This window comes from Lucilia sericata, unplaced genomic scaffold, assembly GCF_015586225.1.
Source record: "Lucilia sericata isolate MDLA Ls3-8-SP2 unplaced genomic scaffold, ASM1558622v1 Contig001694F_arrow, whole genome shotgun sequence".
Taxonomy (NCBI): domain Eukaryota; kingdom Metazoa; phylum Arthropoda; class Insecta; order Diptera; family Calliphoridae; genus Lucilia; species Lucilia sericata.
In genome coordinates this window covers 72,501-94,090 of record NW_023995604.1, presented here as the reverse complement: position 1 = coordinate 94,090, position 21,590 = coordinate 72,501, and the positions used below count along the sequence as shown (strand labels likewise).

General features: G+C 34.1%; 2 protein-coding genes and 1 pseudogene across 2 annotated transcripts; all 3 read left to right on the top strand.

Moving 5' to 3' along the window:
- The first annotated feature begins 4 nt into the window (after positions 1–4).
- Positions 5–1,193, top strand: LOC119612464 (annotated as a pseudogene).
- Positions 1,194–2,834: 1,641 nt separating this feature from the next.
- LOC119612463 (angiotensin-converting enzyme-like) lies at positions 2,835–12,584 on the top strand. The gene is made up of 6 exons (XM_037968270.1): positions 2,835–3,056; positions 5,447–5,587; positions 5,904–6,624; positions 11,519–11,882; positions 11,942–12,287; positions 12,360–12,584. The coding sequence occupies exons 2-6, from the start codon at positions 5,561–5,563 to the stop codon at positions 12,582–12,584; spliced, it is 1,683 nt and encodes a 560-aa protein (XP_037824198.1). The 5' UTR covers positions 2,835–3,056; positions 5,447–5,560.
- Positions 12,585–14,359: 1,775 nt separating this feature from the next.
- Positions 14,360–15,026, top strand: LOC119612465 (angiotensin-converting enzyme-like). Its single transcript, XM_037968272.1, has 3 exons — positions 14,360–14,451; positions 14,521–14,693; positions 14,777–15,026. Exons 2-3 carry the CDS (start codon positions 14,528–14,530, stop codon positions 14,791–14,793), a joined length of 183 nt encoding a protein of 60 aa, XP_037824200.1. The 5' UTR covers positions 14,360–14,451; positions 14,521–14,527; the 3' UTR covers positions 14,794–15,026.
- Positions 15,027–21,590: the final 6,564 nt, after the last annotated feature.

Sequence of the window (21,590 nt, the reverse complement as noted above, 5' to 3'; positions counted from 1 at the left end):
CGGTGAAATTGAACTCAACTATTGTCCCAAAGTTTACTATAAAAAACTTTACAAACCCCACGGTGTGATGTCGCCCAAATACAATATGCATTAATGAAGAACAATTACGTGTGGGTTTGAATCAAGAAGCTTGTCCCGGTTTTGGCAACGCCTTGGGTGAGGCCATTATATTGTCGGTATCAACACCACAACATTTGCAACAGTGTCTGGGCTTATTGCAAGATTATAATTATGATGATATTTTGAATCTAAATAGACTGTATCGTTTGGTAAGTAAATATTTACATAGAAATTCTTATCTCTCGCTCTGTTGCTCTCTATAATCAATACTGCTTGATTTCATATTTATCAAGGCCGTTCATACTGTGTTGTCCATACCCACATATTTTGTGCACGAAAAGCTATGGACCGATATTATAGACAAAAAAATAAGACCAGATCAGATTAATTGTCATTATTGGAATCTTATGGAGAAATATATGGGAGTTCAGAGACCCGTAGAAACTGATGCCAATGCCTATGATATGCCCTATAAATTCTATGAAGGCATTGTTGACCAATTTAGCAGCACTAGGTAAGAAATTTTGGAATTTTAAGGCCCCAAACCGGGAAAAGTGAAATAATCTTTAACAACTTTCAGAAAATTGTTTGGTGAATTTTTGGGTTATCAAATCTATAGAGGTATCTGCTTGAAAATCGGCGAGTATCAGATAGGCAATGCTTACAAAACTTTGCATAACTGTGATTTGATAATAGCAAACATGCTGGCCTTATATTCAAGTGAGATTTTTACAATAAACTTTCGAAATTTACTAAATTCTTAAACAATTTGTTCTTTATATTTGTAGGGAAATGATGAAGGCTGGTTCCACTAAACCCTGGCGTGAGTTAATTAAAGATCTTACCATACAACAATTAACGAAATTATCTGCCACTCCCTTTATGGAATACTTTGAACCGTTACACACTTGGATTGCCGAAGATAATTTGGATAAAAATTTACATGTTGGCTGGATGACAACAGATCGTAAGTAATGCCACAAATGAAATAAAGAACTCGTTAATTTTTTTATTTTCTAAAATTTTCAGAATGCCGCAAAGTTAATGCCCCAAATCGTACTGCCGACTTTATGGAAAAGTTCTTTTAATTTATAGTTTATTAACAAAAAACAAACCTTAATTGTATGAGAAAATTATTGAATTTATTTAATTTTACAACTTAAACACAAACAATTTAAACTTTTTTTACTAAAATTTCTCTTATATTATAACGGTTCTCGTTCAGTTCTAGTTCAGTTCTAGTTCAGTTTCTAGTTCAGTTCTAGTTCAGTTCTAGTTCAGTTCTCGTTCACTTCTAGTTTCAGTTCTAGTTCAGTTCTAGTTCAGTTCTAGTTCAGTTCTAGTTTCAGTTCTAGTTCAGTTCTAGTTCAGTTCTAGTTCAGTTCTAGTTCAGTTCTAGTTCAGTTCTAGTTCAGTTCTAGTCAGTTCTAGTCAGTTCTAGTTAGTACTAGTTCAGTTCTAGTCAGTTCTAGTCAGGTTCTAGTTCAGTTATAGTTCAGAGTTCTAGTTCAGTTCTAGTTCAGTTCTAGTTCAGTTCTAGTTCAGTTCTAGTTCAGTTCTAGTTCAGTTTCTAGTTCAGTTCTAGTTCAGTTCTAGTTCAGTTCTAGTTCTAGTTAGTTCTAATTCAGTTCTAGTTCAGTTCTAGTTCAGTTTCTAGTTCAGTTCTAGTTCAGTTCTAGTTCAGTTCTAGTTCAGTTTCTAGTTCAGTTCTAGTTCAGTTCTAGTTCAGTTCTAGTTCAGTTCTAGATTCAGTTCTAATTCAGTTCTAGTTCAGTTTAGTTTAGTTCTAGTTCAGTTCTAGTTCAGTTCTAGTTCAGTTCTAGTTCAGTTCTAGTTCAGTTCTAGTTCAGTTCTAGTTCAGTTCTAGTTCAGTTCTAGTTCAGTTTCTAGTTCAGTTCTAGTTCAGTTCTAGTCAGTTCAGTTCTAGTTCAGTTCTAGTTCAGTTCTAGTTCAGTTCTAGTTCAGTTCTAGTTCAGTTCTAGTTCAGTTCTGAGTTCAGTTCTAGTTCAGTTCTAGTTCAGTTCTAGTTCAGTTCCAGTTCAGTTCTAGTTCAGTTCTAGTTCTAGTCAGTTCTAGTTCAGTTCTAGTTCAGTTCTAGTTCAGTTCTAGTTCAGTTCTAGTTCAGTTCTACTTCAGTAATAGTACAGTTCTAGTTCAGTTCTAGTTCAGTTCTAGTTCAGTTCTAGTTCAGTTCTAGTTCAGTTCTAGTTCAGTTCTAGTTCAGTTCTAGTTCAGTTCTAGTTCAGTTCTAGTTCAATTCTAGTTCAGTTCTAGTTCAGTTCTAGTTCAGTTCTAGTTCAGTTCTAGTTCAGTTCTAGTTCAGTTCTAGTTCAGTTCTAGTTCAGTTCTAGTTCAGTTCTAGTTCAGTTCTAGTTTAGTTCTAGTTCAGTTCTAGTTCAGTTCTAGTTCAGTTCTAGTTCAGTTCTAGTTCAGTTCTAGTTCAGTTCTAGTTCAGTTCTAGTTCAGTTCTAGTTTAAATTTTCTGCAGAAAATTTCTCTTATATTAAGAGTTATTTTTAAAAGAAAGTTTTTATAGAAATTTTGTTTCTTGAGAAGATTTCTATTGCATTGGTACAGTTTGTTTGACTCGAAAGTTAAAACAAAATATTTAGACCTCAAACAATCCTACAACTAAACAGCATTTCTAAATGAGAGAAAAAAAAACAAAATCAAATACCCTCTAACCAAGATAAGCTCTGTATTTATATTCAAATCAACGCTGAGATTAACACATTTTTCAAAAAAAAAAAATTACAATTCAAACTCAGTCTTGCGTGAGATGTTGATCGTTTAAACATTCAAATAGGAAAACATTCGTATTGAAATTAAACAAAAAATAAAAAAAACAAGAAGAAAAAAACTTTTTCGAAAAAGGATAAAAGTGCTTTAGCAATGAAAACAAACGTTAAAAACATCTAAAAGTCATAGAGAATTCATTTAATGGCGCAAAGTTTTTTTGCTTTGCCTTCTTCGATGAAAAACTATTGGAATGTGTTGTAAGAGCCCACTAAAATGTACTTGTGCAAACTAAAGTTAAAAAGTTAAAATAAATTATTTTCTTTTTTGTCTTTAAAAAAGTTTGAGAAAAAATATTAAACAGAAATTTACGTCATTTTGTTCTGGATCAAGGTCACCAGCACTTAATACAAACGAAAATAAAAATAATATATTTAACATACAAAAAAACTAAAATACACACTCGTCAAATATCAACACTCTTGAAATTTAACATTTACATCAATGAATGTAGGAATTGAATGAATGATGGTGTTTTCTTAATTTTGTATGTGTTTGCTTGTATTCTGAATTTCTTATCTTGTTTATTTATTTCGCCCTACACAACTATAAAGTGGGGAAAGTGTAATGGGTTTGTTCTAATGTTTGTAGTACAGGCAAACATTAGATTATATCACTCGTTTGAGATTTATTTATATAGAATCTTTTGGTAGAAAAGTTCTCTTAGTTCAGTTCTAGTTCAGTTCTAGTTCAGTTCTAGTTCAGTTCTAGTTCAGTTCTAGTTCAGTTCTAGTTCAGTTCTAGTTCAGTTCTAGTTCTAGTTCAGTTCTAGTTCAGTTCTAGTTCAGTTCTAGTTCAGTTCTAGTTCAGTTCTAGTTCAGCTCTAGTTCAGTTCTAGTTCAGTTCTAGTTCAGTTCTAGTTCAGTTCTAGTTCAGTTCTAGTTCAGTTCTAGTTCAGTTCTAGTTCAGTTCTAGTTCAGTTCTAGTTCAGTTCTAGTTCAGTTCTAGTTAAGTTCTAGTTCAGTTCTAGTTCAGTTCTAGTTCAGTTCTAGTTCAGTTCTAGTTCAGTTCTAGTTCAGTTCTAGTTCAGTTCTAGTTCAGTTCTAGTTCAGTTCTAGTTCAGTTCTAGTTCAGTTCTAGTTCAGTTCTAGTTCAAGTTCAGTTCTAGTTCAGTTCTAGTTCAGTTCTAGTTCAGTTCTAGTTCAGTTCTAGTTCAGTTCTAGTTCAGTTCTAGTTCAGTTCTAGTTCAGTTCTAGTTCAGTTCTAGTTCAGTTCTAGTTCAGTTCTAGTTCAGTTCTAGTTCAGTTCTAGTTCAGTTCTAGTTCAGTTCTAGTTCAGTTCTAGTTCAGTTCTAGTTTCAGTTCTAGTTCAGTTCTAGTTCAGTTCTAGTTCAGTTCTAGTTCAGTTCTAGTTCAGTTCTAGTTCAGTTCTAGTTCAGTTCTGGTTCAGTTCTAGTTCAGTTCTAGTTTCAGTTCTAGTTCAGTTCTAGTTCAGTTCTAGTTCAGTTCTAGTTCAGTTCTAGTTCGTTCTAGATCAGTTCTAGTTCGTTCTAGTTCAGTTCTAGTTCAGTTCTAGTTCAGTTTCTAGTTCAGTTCTAGTCAGTTCTAGTTCAGTTCTAGTTCAGTTCTAGTTCAGTTCTAGTTCAGTATAGTTCAGTTCTAGTTCAGTTCTAGTTCAGTCTAGTTACAGTTCTAGTTCAGTTCTAGTTCAGTTCTAGTTCAGTTTCTAGTTCAGTTCTAGTCAGTTCTAGTTCAGTTCTAGTTCAGTTCTAGTTCAGTTTAGTTCAGTGCTAGTTCAGTTCTAGTTCAGTTCTAGATCAGTTCTAGTTTAGTTCTAGTTCAGTTCTAGTTCAGTTCTAGTTCAGTTCTAGTTCAGTTCTAGTTCAGTTCTAGTTCAGTTCTAGTTCAGTTCTAGTTCAGTTCTAGTTCTAGTTCAGTTCTAGTTCAGTTCTAGTTCAGTTCTAGTTCAGTTCTAGTTCAGTTCTAGTTCAGTTCTAGTTCAGTTCTAGTTCAGTTCTAGTTCAGTTCTAGTTCAGTTCTAGTTCAGTTCTAGTTCAGTTCTAGTTCAGTTCTAGTTCAGTTCTAGTTCAGTTCTAGTTCAGTTCTAGTTCAGTTCTAGTTCAGTTCTTCAGTTCTAGTTCAGTTCTAGTTCAGTTCTAGTTCAGTTCTAGTTCAGTTCTAGTTCAGTTCTAGTTCAGTTCTAGTTCAGTTCTAGTTTAGTTCTAGTTCAGTTCTAGTTCAGTTCTAGTTCAGTTCTAATTTAGTTCTAGTTCAGTTCTAGTTCAGCGGAAAAGTTCTCTTATATTAAGAGTTATTTTCTATAGAATAGTTCTCTCATATTAAAAGATGTTTTCTAAAGAAAATTTCTCTTATATTAGCAGTTATTTTCTATAGAGTTAGTTCTCTTATATTAATAGTTCTAGAAAAGTTCTCCTATATTAAGAGTTAGTTAGTTGATATCGTAGTCGTTTTTGACCACTTTTACTTCTTTATTTGTTATATTTTTTATATTTGTTTGTGATGTATAAGAGAAAAAAAAACTTTGAAATATAATCAAGGAAATGTTTTTATTATTTTTTCTCTACTTTATGCAATCATTGCTGTTAAAAAATAACAACAAAAAATAATCAAAACAAACTATAAAAAGAAAGCAATTTTGAACTTAAAGTGGTAAATCTATAAAAGAAACCCCAAAAAAATTAAGAAAATAAAACAGAAAAGGAAGTTTTACTACTAGACACACACGCACACACACACAAAGAAAGATGAAATCCATCTTCTTTAAAATAACGGTAAGTAATAAATAACAAAATTGCCTCAGGTTTTTAAGTAATTTGCTGTTGGCCTCTTTGGCTCTCAGCAGATTACTTAAGAATTTATTTATTTTTAACAGTTGATGTTTAAGGCAAAAGGGTTTTTTATATCCGGAGCTTTAGAGCTGGAAAACAAGAAACTAACACATTGAAGTTCCTGTTACTTTTATTGGAAAAAAAGTAACTGCTTTTCCTTAATCACAGATTTTCTTTTTTCTCTTTCTTTTTGAACATTAAAAAACTTTTATGCAAAACTTAACATGATTTTTTTTTTCATCTTCTGCTATATTTACAGTTTGTTATTTTTAGCTTGGCCCTTTGCCAGAGCAAAGCCTCCACCTCCGCCAATCAAAATCTCACCTCATCCAGCAACACGACTGCAACATCAACCAACATTAAGAATGCAACACTAGCAACAGCAACAATATCCACGACAAATGCTACAACAAATACCACTGACAAATACCTACATTCCTCCGTTTATGAAGCTCATGCTTCAAAGGCATTGGACACGGCCATTAAGCGCATGCAATCGATTTACAATCGCAAACGTGAACTCTTCTATAGTCTAACGCAGGGCAGAGGATACAGTGTTAATCAAGCGCCCATCAAACAGGAAATAGACAGAGACTATCATAACCTGGTCTACGAGTTGGCAGGTAATCTCAGCGTTATACCAGTGCAACAATTAAAAAATTCAACACTACGACGCCAGGTGCAACGTCTGTCGAAGCTGCAACTATATGGTCTGGGTAGACGAGACTTTGAACAGGCCAAGGAGTTGCTGCACACCATGCAAACATTTATAACATCACGTTTGGTGTGTGTTCAACAGGATTGCAGTCAGCAGTGGGCCATGGTGCCGACGATAATTGGACACATTGTGCGTACCAGAAACTATATGGATTTGGAATTTCAATGGATTAAATGGCGACAGGCATTGTCTGAACGTGATTTAGGCAAATCAACATTTATCGATTTTGTACGCCTGCTGCGTATAGCAGCCACCTATAACGGTGAGTATGGTGTGATTGGATAAAAAAAAAGAACACAAAAACTACTGAAAAGAATTAAGGGGGGAATTAAGAATTAAAGGGGTTTTTAAGCAAATGGTCATATTGATTGTCCTTCGTTACCCCGACAACATAGGATGTAAAGAAAAGACATTTAATTTTTTTTCTTTATTTGTTAGTTGTTAAGATAAGAATGCAATTAACTAGGTCAATGGATTGGGGTTTTGTTGAATAGGAAAAGGTATCAAGATTTTCGTAATTCACCAACATAAAACTAAGCAAAACAAAACTTATCTTTGAATTTTTGCTTTAATTCCAATAGCTTGTAAGACTCTTATTATTACGCATTGACCAAAACCACAAAGTTTAGAAATTCACACAAAAAAATGGCACAAAAATCTGATTAGAAATGTTTTGTTGGTTCACCAGAAAAAAAACTTCTACCAAAATCTGTTTTAAAGCTTAAAGAGCTCATATTTACTTTTATAGGAAATCTTAAAATGGAACAAGTAAGAGTGTTATATTCGGCTATGCCGAATCTTATATACCCACCATCAAACCTCGTTTGACACGAACGAAACTTACTTATGTCGAATTTAATCTATATACTCGTATATTTAGGCCAGTTATAAGCGTTAAAGTAATTTTCTGAATGGGATCTTATATAGGGGGGTAGGGTCAATTATGGGTCGATCCTCATAAAATTTGGTAGACAGAATTTGGTTCGTATTAAATTTACTTGTGTCGAATTTCATCGCTACACACGTATTTTTAAACCATTAATGAGCGTTGCAGTCATTTTCTGAAGGAGACCTTTAATGGGGGGTAGGGTCAATCATGGACCGATCCTCATAAAATTTTTTAGATAGATTTTGACTCGTATGAAACTTACTTATGTCAAATTTCATCTATATACTAGTATTTTTAAGCCAGTAATGAGCGTTAAAGTCATTTTCTGAAGGGGACCTTATATGGGGGGTAGGGTCAATTATGGACCGATCCTCATAAAATTTTACATAGTGATTTTGGATCATAGGAAACTTACTTATGTCGAATTTCATCGCTATATTCGTATTTTTAAACAAGTTATGGCTGTTAAAGCTGCTTTTCGAGGGGCCACTTGTATGGGGGCTATCCGTAAACGTGGACCGATATTGCCCATTTCCAATGCCAAACAAACCTTGCCTATAAGAAATATTTATGTGAAATTTCAACCCTCTAGCTCTTTCCATTCGGACTCTATCGTGCTTTCAACAGACAGACAGACAGACGGACGGACGGACAGACGGACAGACATGGCTAGGTCGTCTTAGAATTTAATGAGGTCTATGATCAATATTTCAATGTGTTACAAACGGAATGACAAAATCAATATACCCCCCATCTTTTTTGATGGTGGGTATAAAAAGCATTCTCTAGAAAAGAACTTTTAAAATAAGAGAAATTTTCTATAGAAAATATCTCTTCAATAAAGAGAAATTTTGTATAGAAAGTATCTCTTCAATAAAGAGATACCTGGCTAATCAAAGGCGACAGCCATACACCAAGTTACGACACAGAACGAAAAGGCTCTGGGCCCTTTGAGCGATTATAGACATACAAGGAGCCTTCGACAATACGTCGTATGGTGTTATAGAAATGCATTACGTAAAAAAGCCATACCAGCTGTCATAAGAAACTGGACACTGGAAATACTGACATCCAGAGTCTTTGAATCTATGTAGAAGATCGAGGACCATAAGGGCTACCAGAGGCTGTCCTCAAGGAGGCGTACTGTCGCCACTGCTGCGCACACTGGTTATCGATAGTCTACTTGAAAAACTTAATGACTTATGTTTCCGTACATATGGTTAGGCAGACGATCTTATCATATCCGTGACAGGATTTGATGACGTAACGATATTGGAGCGGATGCAAGAAGTGATCAATCTAACATTCAAAATGGTGTCAAGAGAGAGAGCTTATTATCAACCCCTCAAAAACCATTCTTGCACCATTTACAAGACGCTGAAACTCTGGAACTCATTGAGCCAACGTTCAACAATTAAGTTTTCCGAAGAAGTTAAATATCTGGGGATCATTCTTGGCAAGACCCTTAATTGGAATTAGCATATATCCAGTACTATTAACAAAGCCATCAGAGCACTACATACCTGTAAAAAGCAGTTTCGTAGTGCATGGGGTCTCAAGCCGAAATTGATTTTCTGGACATTTGATACCATAATAAAGCCCACATTGACCTCTTTGGCTTGGTGGCAAAAGGTGGAACAGGTCACAACTCGGGCTTCTTTCGACAAGATGTTAGTGTCTCATTTGTGTCTCTATAAGTGAAGCTATGAGTACTTGTTCCACATATGCCATAGGTGCAATATTGCATATTCCACTGTACATCCTTATCAAGGATGAAGCTGGCAGCTTGAAAACTGGTGACTTGTTTGCCCATAAGAGAATTCCCGACTGTGGGTCACCGAGTATGGTTTTCGATAGATCATTTGAGGTTATTATACCGAATAGGGACTTATAGACTGATTAAACTTGGTGGCAAGAAAATGCTGATCAGGTTTGGTTCACTGAAAGATTCAAACAAAAAAATGGCCAAGTGGGTATTTGTGGCCCCAACTTCCAAAAGGCAAATCCCCTGGGATACTATACTTCAATCTTTCAAGCAGAAATATATGTCACCTTTATTTGTGGTAGTTAGTGCGTTAGGAGATGAACCATTCTCCTTCGTATAGCCAAGCATCACTCAAGGCCTTATTGTCATACGAAGTTAGGTCGGGTGTTGTATCGGACTGCTTGACTTCACTCAATGAATTAGGTAAACACAACAAACTAACTTTAAGTTGGATACCTGGTCATGAGGGTCACTCTTTCAATGAAAGGGCCGACTGCCTAGCAAATAGAGGAGCCCTTCGCCAACTAATTGGCCCTAAGACCTTCTTTGGCATTCCCCAAGGATACGCCCAAGCTAAATGTGACTCTTGGGTGAAATCTGAATGGGCTCGTCAATGGGAAGCAATAACAAGGCTTAGACAGGCCAAAAGTTTTATAACACTCGAAGGGAAAACCCCAAAAGCTACTAGCGCTCAATAAAAGCGATTTTCAGAGTACTAACGGGATTACTTACTGGACATTGTGATCTTAGGTACCATCAATTCACTCTATGCAACTCTATAACGAATCTAGCCCCCGGGGCATGTTTCCTTGATGTAAGACCCTCATCATGGTTTTTTGCAATCCTGGGATTAAGAGGTGCTACCAGTACCTCTAGTCTGCCGGGACTATAAAATGGTCACTTCACTCCTCGGCTAGTCCTTGATATGGTCTAACTAGAGAACCACATAATCTGGTACTACGGGTGGCCAGTTGCCCGCATGACTTGTCCCGGTTGGTCTGTTGGTTGAGGTTCTTTCGGGATCAACGTAGTGGCTGTGGTTTAAATCCAAATTCGCGGGAAGATAATGTTGGTTTAAGGGCTAATATATCCTATACATAATGCGTTGGTTAATTCTATTTTCAAATGACACAGGTCTGTGTACAAAGCAGCATATGCTGGATTCCTGAACCGCTATATGCTGTGGAATTGTCAGGTTAGCGTTCAGTGATTGCCTTTATTATCATGGGAATAGAACGGATGCGAAAATTGGCGAAAGATTGGGAAAGTCTCCATATATTAGAGATTAGTACTGATTTAGTATGCCTAAGCTTAAGCTTCGGAGAAGTTTCTCGGTACTGTTACCATCTCAACGGGATATATTGATTCATCCTACGCGACTTTTTGTCGGGGTTCAGTTGACTTTGGACATTCCTACATCCTTGTTCACAGATCGGTTCATGAAGAGGAATCATGATTTATTATTTTGGTTATTTTGGGCTACCAAATACGTCTCTAGGTGCTGTTGCCAAACCAACAGAAGCCATATTAATAGTGTGATTGGGCGACATATAAGGTGCAAGAATGCACTGGGTTGAGTTTTTGGATGATGAGAATGTTTGTGGGCACAATGACATTCTCATAGCATCAATAGAATGTACTCACCTGATGTTGGGTCCGCCCCTTATATCGACTCTAACCAGTGATTGCCTTCTCCTTTATCGGGGTTAGATTGAACTTGTCTCATGACACCTGTTATTCCCCAATGGGGCTACTATGGCAAGAGATTAGATCGCTCAAGGGCTTGAGCAAATTGCACTTATACCGGACCGGACATCCATATACGTAAATATACACCGGCGTTTTAAGCCCAATGGGGGGGGGGTGGTTGGTGAAACGTTACTTTTTAGCTAGGCCCTCAAAGTTTCTTTCTCTATTCAAATAAATCTCTTATAGATTTCTATTCTGTTTGTTTTTACAAAAGCAAATGAACATTTATCTCCATGATTCCATTCCATTTCTTTGAAATATAAATATATTCTCCTAAAAAGCACATTTTCCTTTCAATGATTCCAACTTATGGCAATTTAAATTTATTGCAATAAAAGATCTTTAACAAACTTTTTCCCAAAAACAAAGTCTATTAATTTGCATGTTTCTCTAATACTTGCTGCTTAATTGTGACCTCTTGCCGACAAATAAAAACTTTTATTTCTCACATCTTGCCCGGTGGCATCATTATCGTCTTCGGCGTCATTATTCCCTTTTTTTTTTGTTGTTAAAATTAAATATATTTTCCTTTTACTGTGTCTTTAAATGCACACACATGGACTGCATGGCATGTCCTAGTAGATACATGTGTTCCTGTATGTGTTGAGTTGCAACATTGACATGTAAACAATGTTCAAGCTCATCCTTGTGCTACACGTTTGCATACATGCATTCATATGTATGGATGTATGAACGTACGACGTTTGTAAGTGTGTGTGAGTACGATTGAAGAAGAAATTTAATTAATTTCAGGTCATGTTACACCATCTCGCACTTGGTATTTGTATTACGAAACGGAGAATTTTCAACGTGAATTGGAAGATGTGGTTTGGGATCTAATGCCATTATACAAAGAGTTACATGCTTACCTACGCTACTGGGCACGTAAGACTTATAGTGATTCATTGACGGCTTCGGATGGTGCTATACCAGCACCGGTTATGGAACAAATGCTAATGCAAGCCTGGCATCCACGTTCGGTATTTCGTACTCCCTACCCTAAAAAACAATTGCCCACTGTTAAGCAGCGTCTAGAGGAGGTTTATGTCACACCTGTCATCATTAATAAAAAGGCAGCGGAATTTTTTGAATCCTTGGGTTTGAATCATATGTCGGAGTAAGTTATTGGATAAATTTCAATAGATAATTAAAACAAATTTCATTTCTTTAATCTAGTGCCTTTTATCAAAAATTCTCTCGTCGCATGAATGATGATGAAATGGGACCCGAATGTAAGTCAGAAGTCTATTACTTTCCTCCCGATGTGGCTTTGCGTTATTGTCCTAAATTGGACTATAAAGTTTTGATGCAAATGCATGGTTATATGGCTGAACTGCAATATAATATTTATAAAACTAATCTACCTTTCGGTTTGGATCGTGAACCTTGCCCTGGTTTTGGTAGTGCTTTGGGTGAATCCTCGGTTATTGCCTCGGGTACACCACGTCACTTGAATCGTTTACATATCTTGGTTAATGCCAGTTTACCCGCTGAGGAATCAATGAATCGTTTATTCCGTATGGTAGGGAATTTATAAGAATAGTTTTTATACATTTTATGTGTTTAATCGTTTCTTTTTAATACAAATTTTTAGGGTGTCCATACTTTATTGGCCATTCCCCAGTATTTTATAAATGATAAATTTCTTGTTGATGTCATGGATGGTCGCATTGGTCCTCATGAGTATAATTGTGCTTATTGGCGTTTACAGTATAAATATGCGGGTGTGGTGCCTCCTCATCGTCGCAGTGAAAAGCATTTCGATCCTGACTATAAGTTTTATCGTGGTCTTAATCCTGAGAAGCCTAATACAGCGTAAGTTGGGGCAAATAATTTTCAACTCTTTATAAAAGAGAAATTTTCTATAGAAAAATAACTCTTTACTAAAGACCAATTTTCTATAGAAAGTAACTCTTTACTAAAGAGCAATTTTCTATAGAAAATAACTCTTTATTAAGAAGAATTTTTCTATAGAAAATAACTCTTTATTAAAGAGACATTTTCTCCTTATTCTCTCGAATTATTAGTTAGTTAGTTAGTTAGTTAGTTAGCTAGTAGGTAGTTAGTTAGTTAGTTAGTTAGTTAGTTTAGTTAGTTGTAGTTAGTTAGTTAGTTAGTTAGTTCTTATTTTTAGTTAGTTAGTTAGCTTAAGTTAGTTAGTTAAGTTAGTTAGTTGTTAGTTAGCTAGTTAGTTTAGTTAGTTAGTTAAGTTAGTTAGTTAGTAGTTAGTTAGTTAGTTAGTTAGTTAGTTTTTAGTTAGTTTCGTTAGTTCAGTTACGTTAGGGGTTTGGTTAGTTTAGTTAGTTAGTTATTAGTTGTTAGTTAGTTAGTTAGTTAGGTTAGTTAGTTTAGTTAGTTTCGTTCGTTAGTTCGTTTTAGTTCGTTCGTTAGTTCGTTTAGTTTCGTTCGTTCGTTTTTTAGTTCGTTCGTTCTTCGTTCGTTAGTTCGTTAGTTCGTTAGTTTAGTTCGTTCGTTCGTTCGTTCGTTCGTTCGTTCGTTCGTTCGTTCGTTCGTTAGTTCGTTCGTTCGTTCGTTCGTTCGTTCGTTCGTTCGTTCGTTCGTTTCTTCGTTCGTTTCGTTCGTTCGTTCGTTTCGTTCGTTCGTTCGTTCGTTCGTTCGTTCGTTCGTTCGTTGTCGTTCGTTCGTTCGTTCGTTTCGTTCGTTTTTTTCGTTCGTTCGTTCGTTCGTTCGTTTCGTTCGTTCGTTCGTTCGTTCGTTCGTTCGTTCGTTCTTCGTTCGTTCGTTTCGTTCGTTCGTTCGTTCGTTCGTTCGTTGTTCGTTCGTTCGTTTCGTTCGTTCGTTCGTTTCGTTCGTTCGTTCGTTCGTTCGTTCGTTCGTTCGTTCGTTCGTTCGTTTTCGTTCGTTTCGTTTCGTTCGTTCGTTCGTTCGTTCGTTCGTTCGTTCGTTCGTTCGTTCTTTCGTTCGTTCTCGTTCGTTCGTTCGTTCGTTTTCGTTCGTTCGTTCGTTCGTTCGTTGTTCGTTCGTTCGTTAGTTCGTTCGTTTCGTTCGTTCGTTCGTTCTTCGTTCGTTCGTTCGTTCGTTCGTTCGTTCGTTCGTTCGTTCGTCGTTCGTTCGTTCGTTCGTTCGTTCGTTCGTTCGTTCGTTCGTTCGTTCGTTCGTTTGTTTCGTTCGTTCGTTGTTCTTTGTTCGTTGTTCGTTCGTTCGTTCGTTCGTTCGTTCGTTCGTTCGTTCGTTCGTTCGTTCGTTCGTTCGTTCGTTCGTTCTTCGTTCGTTCGTTTCGTTCGTTCTTGTTCGTTCGTTCGTCGTTCGTTCGTTCGTTCGTTCGTTGTTCGTTCGTTCGTCGTTCGTTCGTGCGTTCGTTCGTTCGTTCGTTCGTTTTTCGTTCGTTTTCGTTCGTTCGTTTCGTTCGTTCGTTCGTTCGTTTGTTGTTCGTTCGTTCGTTCGTTTCTTTCGTTCGTTCGTTTCGTTCGTTCGTTTCGTTCGTTCGTTCGTTCGTTTCGTTCGTTCGTTCGTTCGTTCGTTCGTTCGTTCGTTCGCCCCTTTTCTTTTTTTCCCCGCCCCCCCTTTCCCTCTTTTCCCATCCCCCCGCCCCTTCCTTTCCGCCTTTTTGGGTTTCCCCTTTTCGTCGTTTCTGTTTGGCTAGTGGTGAAATATAGCCCGGTAATCCTCTTTTCCCTTATAAACTGTGATTTCTATGGCAGTAAAGCAGCAGGCGATATAATTAAGTGAGTAACGGGAAAAAGGATCTTCTAGAGAAAAATTAAACAATTGCCAAAAAATTTCTTATATTTCAGAAATGTCATGCAAATGGGAGCCACCAAACATTGGCGTGAGGCTATGGAAAAGGCTACGGGTGATAACGTTTTAAGCGGCAAAGGCGTAATGGAGTATTTTGGTCCTTTATATGTATGGCTTAAGGCACGCAATAAAGAATTGGATATACAAAGTGGTTGGGATGATGATCCAAGTAAGAATTTGTATTTTAATGCTATTAAATAATTGTTAAAGTATTTAATACAATTTTTCTTGTTTTATCCTTTTTTTTTGCAGATTGCGGTAGTAATTAAACAAATACAAGCAAGCAAGCACACTTATACATTTACAAAAATAATAATTACATTTTAATTACAAATTGTTTTTTTAACCAGATATGCGAACATATTATTTAAGAAAAAAAGAACATAATTAATCAATGGTATTTTACTTACACATATAAATATTTATAGTAAATGATATTGAATAAAATATATAAAAAATGGAATTTTAAATTTTGGATACAATTGAACTTTTTAACATAAAGTGCCAAACATTTAAATAAATATTTAAGTTGAAATGTTATACAATTCTTTAACCTTCTAAGATTTTCAACAAAAAAAAAAAGCAAACACTTTGTTAAGTAATACACACACATAACCAACTGACCTTCCTTACAACCGACATCTTGGACTACAATCAAATTATCTTGAGAGAAAAAAAAAAAAAAAAAAAAAAAAAATAACATTTAAGTATCATTGAGATTTTTTTCCCCAATATAAATACAATCATTGTGAAATATACATTTAATTATAAAAATGACACTGGTAAATTAAGAAGCAAAGAACAAACCATTCTCTATTCCTAAACTATCTTTAGCTAACTTAACTAAACCAGTCGGAGGGGTGGTGGAGTGGTGGACTCTGCACTAAAGAAATAAATAAAACGTTTTGAAACGTTAAAAGCATCAATGGTCATTGTAATTATGTTTGGTTTTCATTTTCCAGTTTGAGGTGACAATGTTAAACTGAAAACATATGTATGTATGTATATATGTATGTTTGTGCGTTTGTTTTACCCTTACTTCCTCTCTAGTCGAAACATACACTATTCCATATCGTCCTTTGGCCATTAAGCATTATTAGTTTTGGTTTTCAAAACATCAGACAGACGGAAAGAGACAGTCAGAAGAGAACAGGACAGGTCCAGTTCTCCTGTGTGTGTGTATATTTGATAATATTGACATTCACAGTAGAACGAACGCACATACTAACTAAATAATTAGGGAGGTTAATTTTTGAAACCAAAAACCTTAGTATTGAACTACTCTAGTTAGTAAGGAACAAACTTAGAACCCAGTCGAGTTTTTTTTGTTTTAGGTCGTGCAACACCTCCAAACAACTTAAAGGATTTATCAAGGATGTGAGAAATTTAACCCAATACTTCCTTCAATGTTTAGTTACCCACATTTTATGTTTCCATATACTACTTTCCCCCGCTTCCCTACTAAAAACCATTATGTAGTTTAAAACAATGTTCACTAAAATTACAAATTTTCAGGTCATGTTACAGTCATCATCATCCCACATACAAAATCCTTGAGTATTTTTATTGCATAACTATAGAATTATCAAGTTAACCTGAGGATGAGGTGTGTGAAGGATAAGAAATAATTGCATTTAGATTAAGTAAGAAAATCTTTTAATTTATATTCAATTATTGATGTCTTCAAAGGACATATAGACTTTTGCAGAATAAACGTACAAGACAAAACAATTTGTAAAGGACAAGGATATGATTACATGATTTTATGGAACACTGATTTATACTTACAATCAAACAATCGATTTTGGGGCAATAAAGTGAGAAAATAGTAATTAAGCTGATTTTCTTAGTTGGACGCATATTTACCGAGTTATCTATTGAAGTCCTTAAAAGTTTTTCAAGGAAGCGAACGCTTTAACTTCGGAGGTGGATTCCCAGATACACACGCAACTAACTAACTAACTAACTAACTAACTAACTACTAACTAACTAACTAACTAACTAACTAACTAACTAACTAACTAACTAACTAACTAACTAACTAACTACTAACTAACTAACTAACTAACTAACTAACTAACTAACTACTACTAACTAACTAACTACTAACTAACTAACTAACTAACTAACTAACTAACTAACTAACTAACTAACTAACTAACTAACTAACTAACTAACTAACTAACTACTAACTAACTAACTAACTAACTAACTAACTAACTACTAACTACTAACTAACTAACTAACTAACTAACTAACTAACTAACTAACTAACTAACTAACTAACTACTACTAACTAACTAACTAACTAACTAACTAACTAACTAACTAACTAACTACTAACTAACTAACTAACGAACTAACTAACTAACTAACTAACTACTAACTAACTAACTAACTAACTAACTAACTAACTAACTACTAACTAACTAACTAACTAACTAACTAACTAACTAACTACTAACTAACTACTAACTAACTAACTACTAACTAACTAACTAACTAACTAACTAACTAACTAACTAACTAACTAACTAACTAACTAACTAACTAACTAACTAACTAACTAACTAACTAACTAACTAACTAACTAACTAACTAACTAACTAACTACTAACTAACTAACTACTAACTAACTAACTAACTAACTAACTAACTAACTAACTAACTAACTAACTACTAACTAACTAACTAACTAACTAACTAACTAACTAACTAACTAACTAACTAACTAACTAACTAACTAACTAACTAACTAACTAACTACTAACTAACTAACTAACTAACTAACTAACTAACTAACTAACTAACTAACTAACTAACTACTACTAACTAACTAACTAACTAACTAACTAACTAACTAACTAACTAACTAACTAACTAACTAACTAACTAACTAACTAACTACTAACTAACTAACTAACTAACTAACTACTAACTAACTAACTAACTAACTAACTAACTAACTAACTAACTAACTAACTAACTAACTAACTAACTAACTAACTACTAACTAACTAACTAACTAACTAACTAACTAACTAACTAACTAACTAACTAACTAACTAACTAACTAACTAACTAACTAACTAACTAACTAACTAACTAACTAACTAACTAACTAACTAACTAACTAACTAACTAACTAACTAACTAACTAACTAACTAACTAACTAACTAACTAACTAACTAACTAACTAACTAACTACTAACTAACTAACTAACTAACTAACTAACTAACTAACTAACTAACTAACTAACTAACTAACTAAGTAACTACTAACTAACTAACTACTAACTAACTAACTAACTAACTAACTAACTAACTAACTAACTAACTAACTAACTAACTAACTACTAACTACTAACTAACTAACTAACTAACTAACTAACTAACTAACTAACTAACTAACTAACTAACTAACTAACTAACTAACTAACTAACTAACTAACTAACTAACTAACTAACTAACTACTAACTAACTAACTAACTAACTAACTAACTAACTAACTAACTAACTAACTAACTAACTAACTAACTAACTAACTAACTAACTAACTAACTAACTAACTAACTAACTAACTAACTAACTAACTAACTAACTAACTAACTAACTAACTAACTAACTAACTAACTACTAACTAACTAACTAACTAACTAACTAACTAACTAACTAACTAACTAACTAACTAACTAACTAACTAACTAACTAACTAACTAACTAACTAACTAACTAACTAACTAACTAACTAACTAACTAACTAACTAACTAACTAACTAACTAACTAAGTAACTAACTAAGTAACTAACTAACTAACTAACTAACTAACTAACTAACTAACTAACTACTAAGCTAAACTAACTAAGTAACTAACTAAGTAACTAACTAACTAACTAACTACTAACTAACTAACTAACTAACTAACTACTAACTAACTAACTAACTACTAACTAACTAACTAACTAACTAACTAACTAACTAACTAACTAACTAACTAACTAACTAACAACTACTAACTAACTAACTAACTAACTAACTAACTAACTAACTAACTAACTAACTAACTAACTAACTAACTAACTAACTAACTAACTAACTACTAACTAACTAACTAACTAACTAACTAACTAACTAACTAACAAACTAACTAACTAACTAACTAACTAACTAACTAACTAACTAATTAATTAATAGATTAAAAACTCTAACCTTAGATATGCAATGCAGCGATCTCGAAAGTCTAGATATAGCTGGGCTCAAACGCAAGGGCTACATATTGTTTAAGCTAAGTCTGAAACCTCTCCTTTCACAAGAATGACGACAATTCTCAAGTACATTGAATCCTATTTCCTGGAATCTGAGATACCCCAGGCCGACCGATATAAGCACTCAGAATTACATAGAGGATAGTATGAACAAAACACGTCGGTGTTGAATGCTACGTATTCATACATAGTACTATACACTATTTTTACAGGAAATGTGTCATATTAAGACATAGGACCAGTTTCGTGCTTAAGGTTTGAATACGTAGCATTCAACACCGACGTGTTTTGTTCATACTATCCTCTATGTAATTCTGAGTGCTTATATCGGTCGGCCTGTGGTATCTCAGATTCCAGGAAATAGGATTCAATATACTTGAGAATTGTCGTCATTCTTGTGAAAGGAATCTATATTATGATTTAATAATCCGATGGACTTATGTATGTGAACAAAAAGTAGATATGTAAGTGGAACGGACCATGAGCGCTACATCAAACCAGGATCTGGAATCGTTGCTAATTATAACACGTCACTTTCAGCAAAACGTCTCCTATCTTTAAGCAAACTGACCAATGGCCGTTATACGATACGTTATCGTTGTATAGTGCATATATAAGAACACTATATACAAACATCGGACGTGTATACCAGACTCTAAATATGTCGCAAACTATGAAAATCGACACCTACGAAAGAAAATAACAATGAATCGAAACATTTGAGAAAATACTCGTAGGAATCCATGAATGATTGAAACTTAGGGGACAAAACGAACCTAGTGTTCTATTTTTAACTATACAACCTGATCACAACACAGAAGTGCTTGCAATCATGGTGTGTAAACTGGTCTTAGTTAAATTTAAGACCTTTTTGGACTGTAAGTGATTATCAATCGATTACTCTCCCAGAGGTAAAATTGCATCGAATAATAATCGAAGGTACTTGTTTTATAGGAAAAGGAATTCGAGGAAGTTACAGAGTGATTACTTCCTCGCTCCCTTTTCTAAAACCTTAAGTTGTTTATTAACCAATAAGTGATGAAATATGTATGTCATCTCACCTCAAGCAAAAGAACCGAAATATTAACTTTTTAAAACTTTTAAGGATATGAACATAAAATAAATTTTCCCTCTAATATCTATACATTAACACAATTGCCTGGCAAAATTCCTTATCATCAGTGTTATTCTTCAAATCCAATACCCTGACGCAAAGTGCCTAAAGTAAGCAGCACACCCTCTGGTTTAAGTCAACTAAAGAGCGTAACATTTTGTTGCTTAAAGGTATTAAATAGATTTTGAAGTTCTATTTTACTGCTTCATATTGTAAAATTTTCTTTTTCTAAAAAATTTTTTTTTTGGTATTTTACTCCGTGTCATTTCCATTTTCCACATCATTTCCCAAAATGTTGCTAAAGTTTTGAATTTTCGTTACACTCTTTTCGATTGTTGTTGTTGTTGCTGCTATTTTATGTTTTTAAGCCGCTTTATTTGGAAAATAAAACAAAAAGTCGGTCATGACCGAACATTTGAGACACTACATCATATATGATTTTATGTTTTAAAACTACAGATGCAGATGAGGACACACTACCGATACTCATAATACCCCACTGTAGTGATATAGGTTATAAAAAAGGGAAAGATTTAATCAACAGCATTCACACCCACAGAAAAACACACATACTCTTAGAAAAACATAAAATGTTATCCTTTTTTTTTTGAAATATTTTTTCAAACAATTTAAGTTTACTAAAACCTTTCACTTTGGCAGTTGCCCAAAAACACAAATTTGTTCACACATAAAAAGGCCTTTTGTAAGAGAACTAAACAGAAGAAAAGCACTCAATATGAGTTAAACTATCTAGCTAGTTAAATACTTGCTGAGTGAGTGTTGGCAGAGATGAAAGTGGAAGCTACTTATTTCTAGTGATTGGATGTGGCAAATGAGCAGTATGTATATATTTTTGTTTATTTTAAAACAAAAGGTTTAATGATTTAAAAAGACAAGAAGGCAAATGTTAGAAAGGGTTTTCGAATCGTTCATTTTGTAGGGCTGCCAAAATGCTAGCTAAATAAGCCAGCATAATATTTGGTGATTTGTAAGTAGTTTTGTTTATTATATTAGTTATAGTCTGGGACACCAAAATATGCAAAAGCATGTTTTTTATGGTGTATACATATTTTTATGTTTCAGAACAATGTAATAAATTTGGTATCTATTTGTGCGCATATTTTGTCATATGTATTTTACCCATAAGAGGGTATTTTTATATTAGTTTTTTAATAGCATATTTGAGGCATTTTTCAAGGTTATATATGTATATGCCATCTGTACAATCAATCCATTCTTTTCAATATATGAAATTCATCCAATATATTCAATGTATCCAATCTATCTTATTTATCAAAAATATCCAATTCATACAATTTATCAAATCTATATATCCAATGTATTCAATATATCCATACTATCCAGACTATCCAATATATCCCATCTATCTATCTATCTATCTATCTATCTATCTATCTATCTATCTATCTATCTATCTATCTATCTATCTATCTATCTATCTATCTATCTATCTATCTATCTATCTATCTATCTATCTATCTATCTATCTATCTATCTATCTATCTATCTATCTATCTATCTATCTATCTATCTATCTATCTATCTATCTATCTATCTATCTATCTATCTATCTATCTATCTATCTATCTATCTATCTATCTATCTATCTATCTATCTATCTATCTATCTATCTATCTATCTATCTATCTATCTATCTATCTATC

Coding starts and splice junctions, on each gene's coding strand:
- LOC119612465 (XM_037968272.1), top strand. CDS start 14,528: ATGCAAATGGGAGCCACCAAACATTGGCGTGAGGCTATGGAAAAGGCT.
- LOC119612463 (XM_037968270.1), top strand. CDS start 5,561: ATGAAATCCATCTTCTTTAAAATAACG. Junction 5,588..5,903: donor CCATCTTCTTTAAAATAACG/GTAAGTAATAAA, acceptor CTATATTTACAG/TTTGTTATTTTTAGCTTGGC. Junction 12,288..12,359: donor TGAATCGTTTATTCCGTATG/GTAGGGAATTTA, acceptor ACAAATTTTTAG/GGTGTCCATACTTTATTGGC.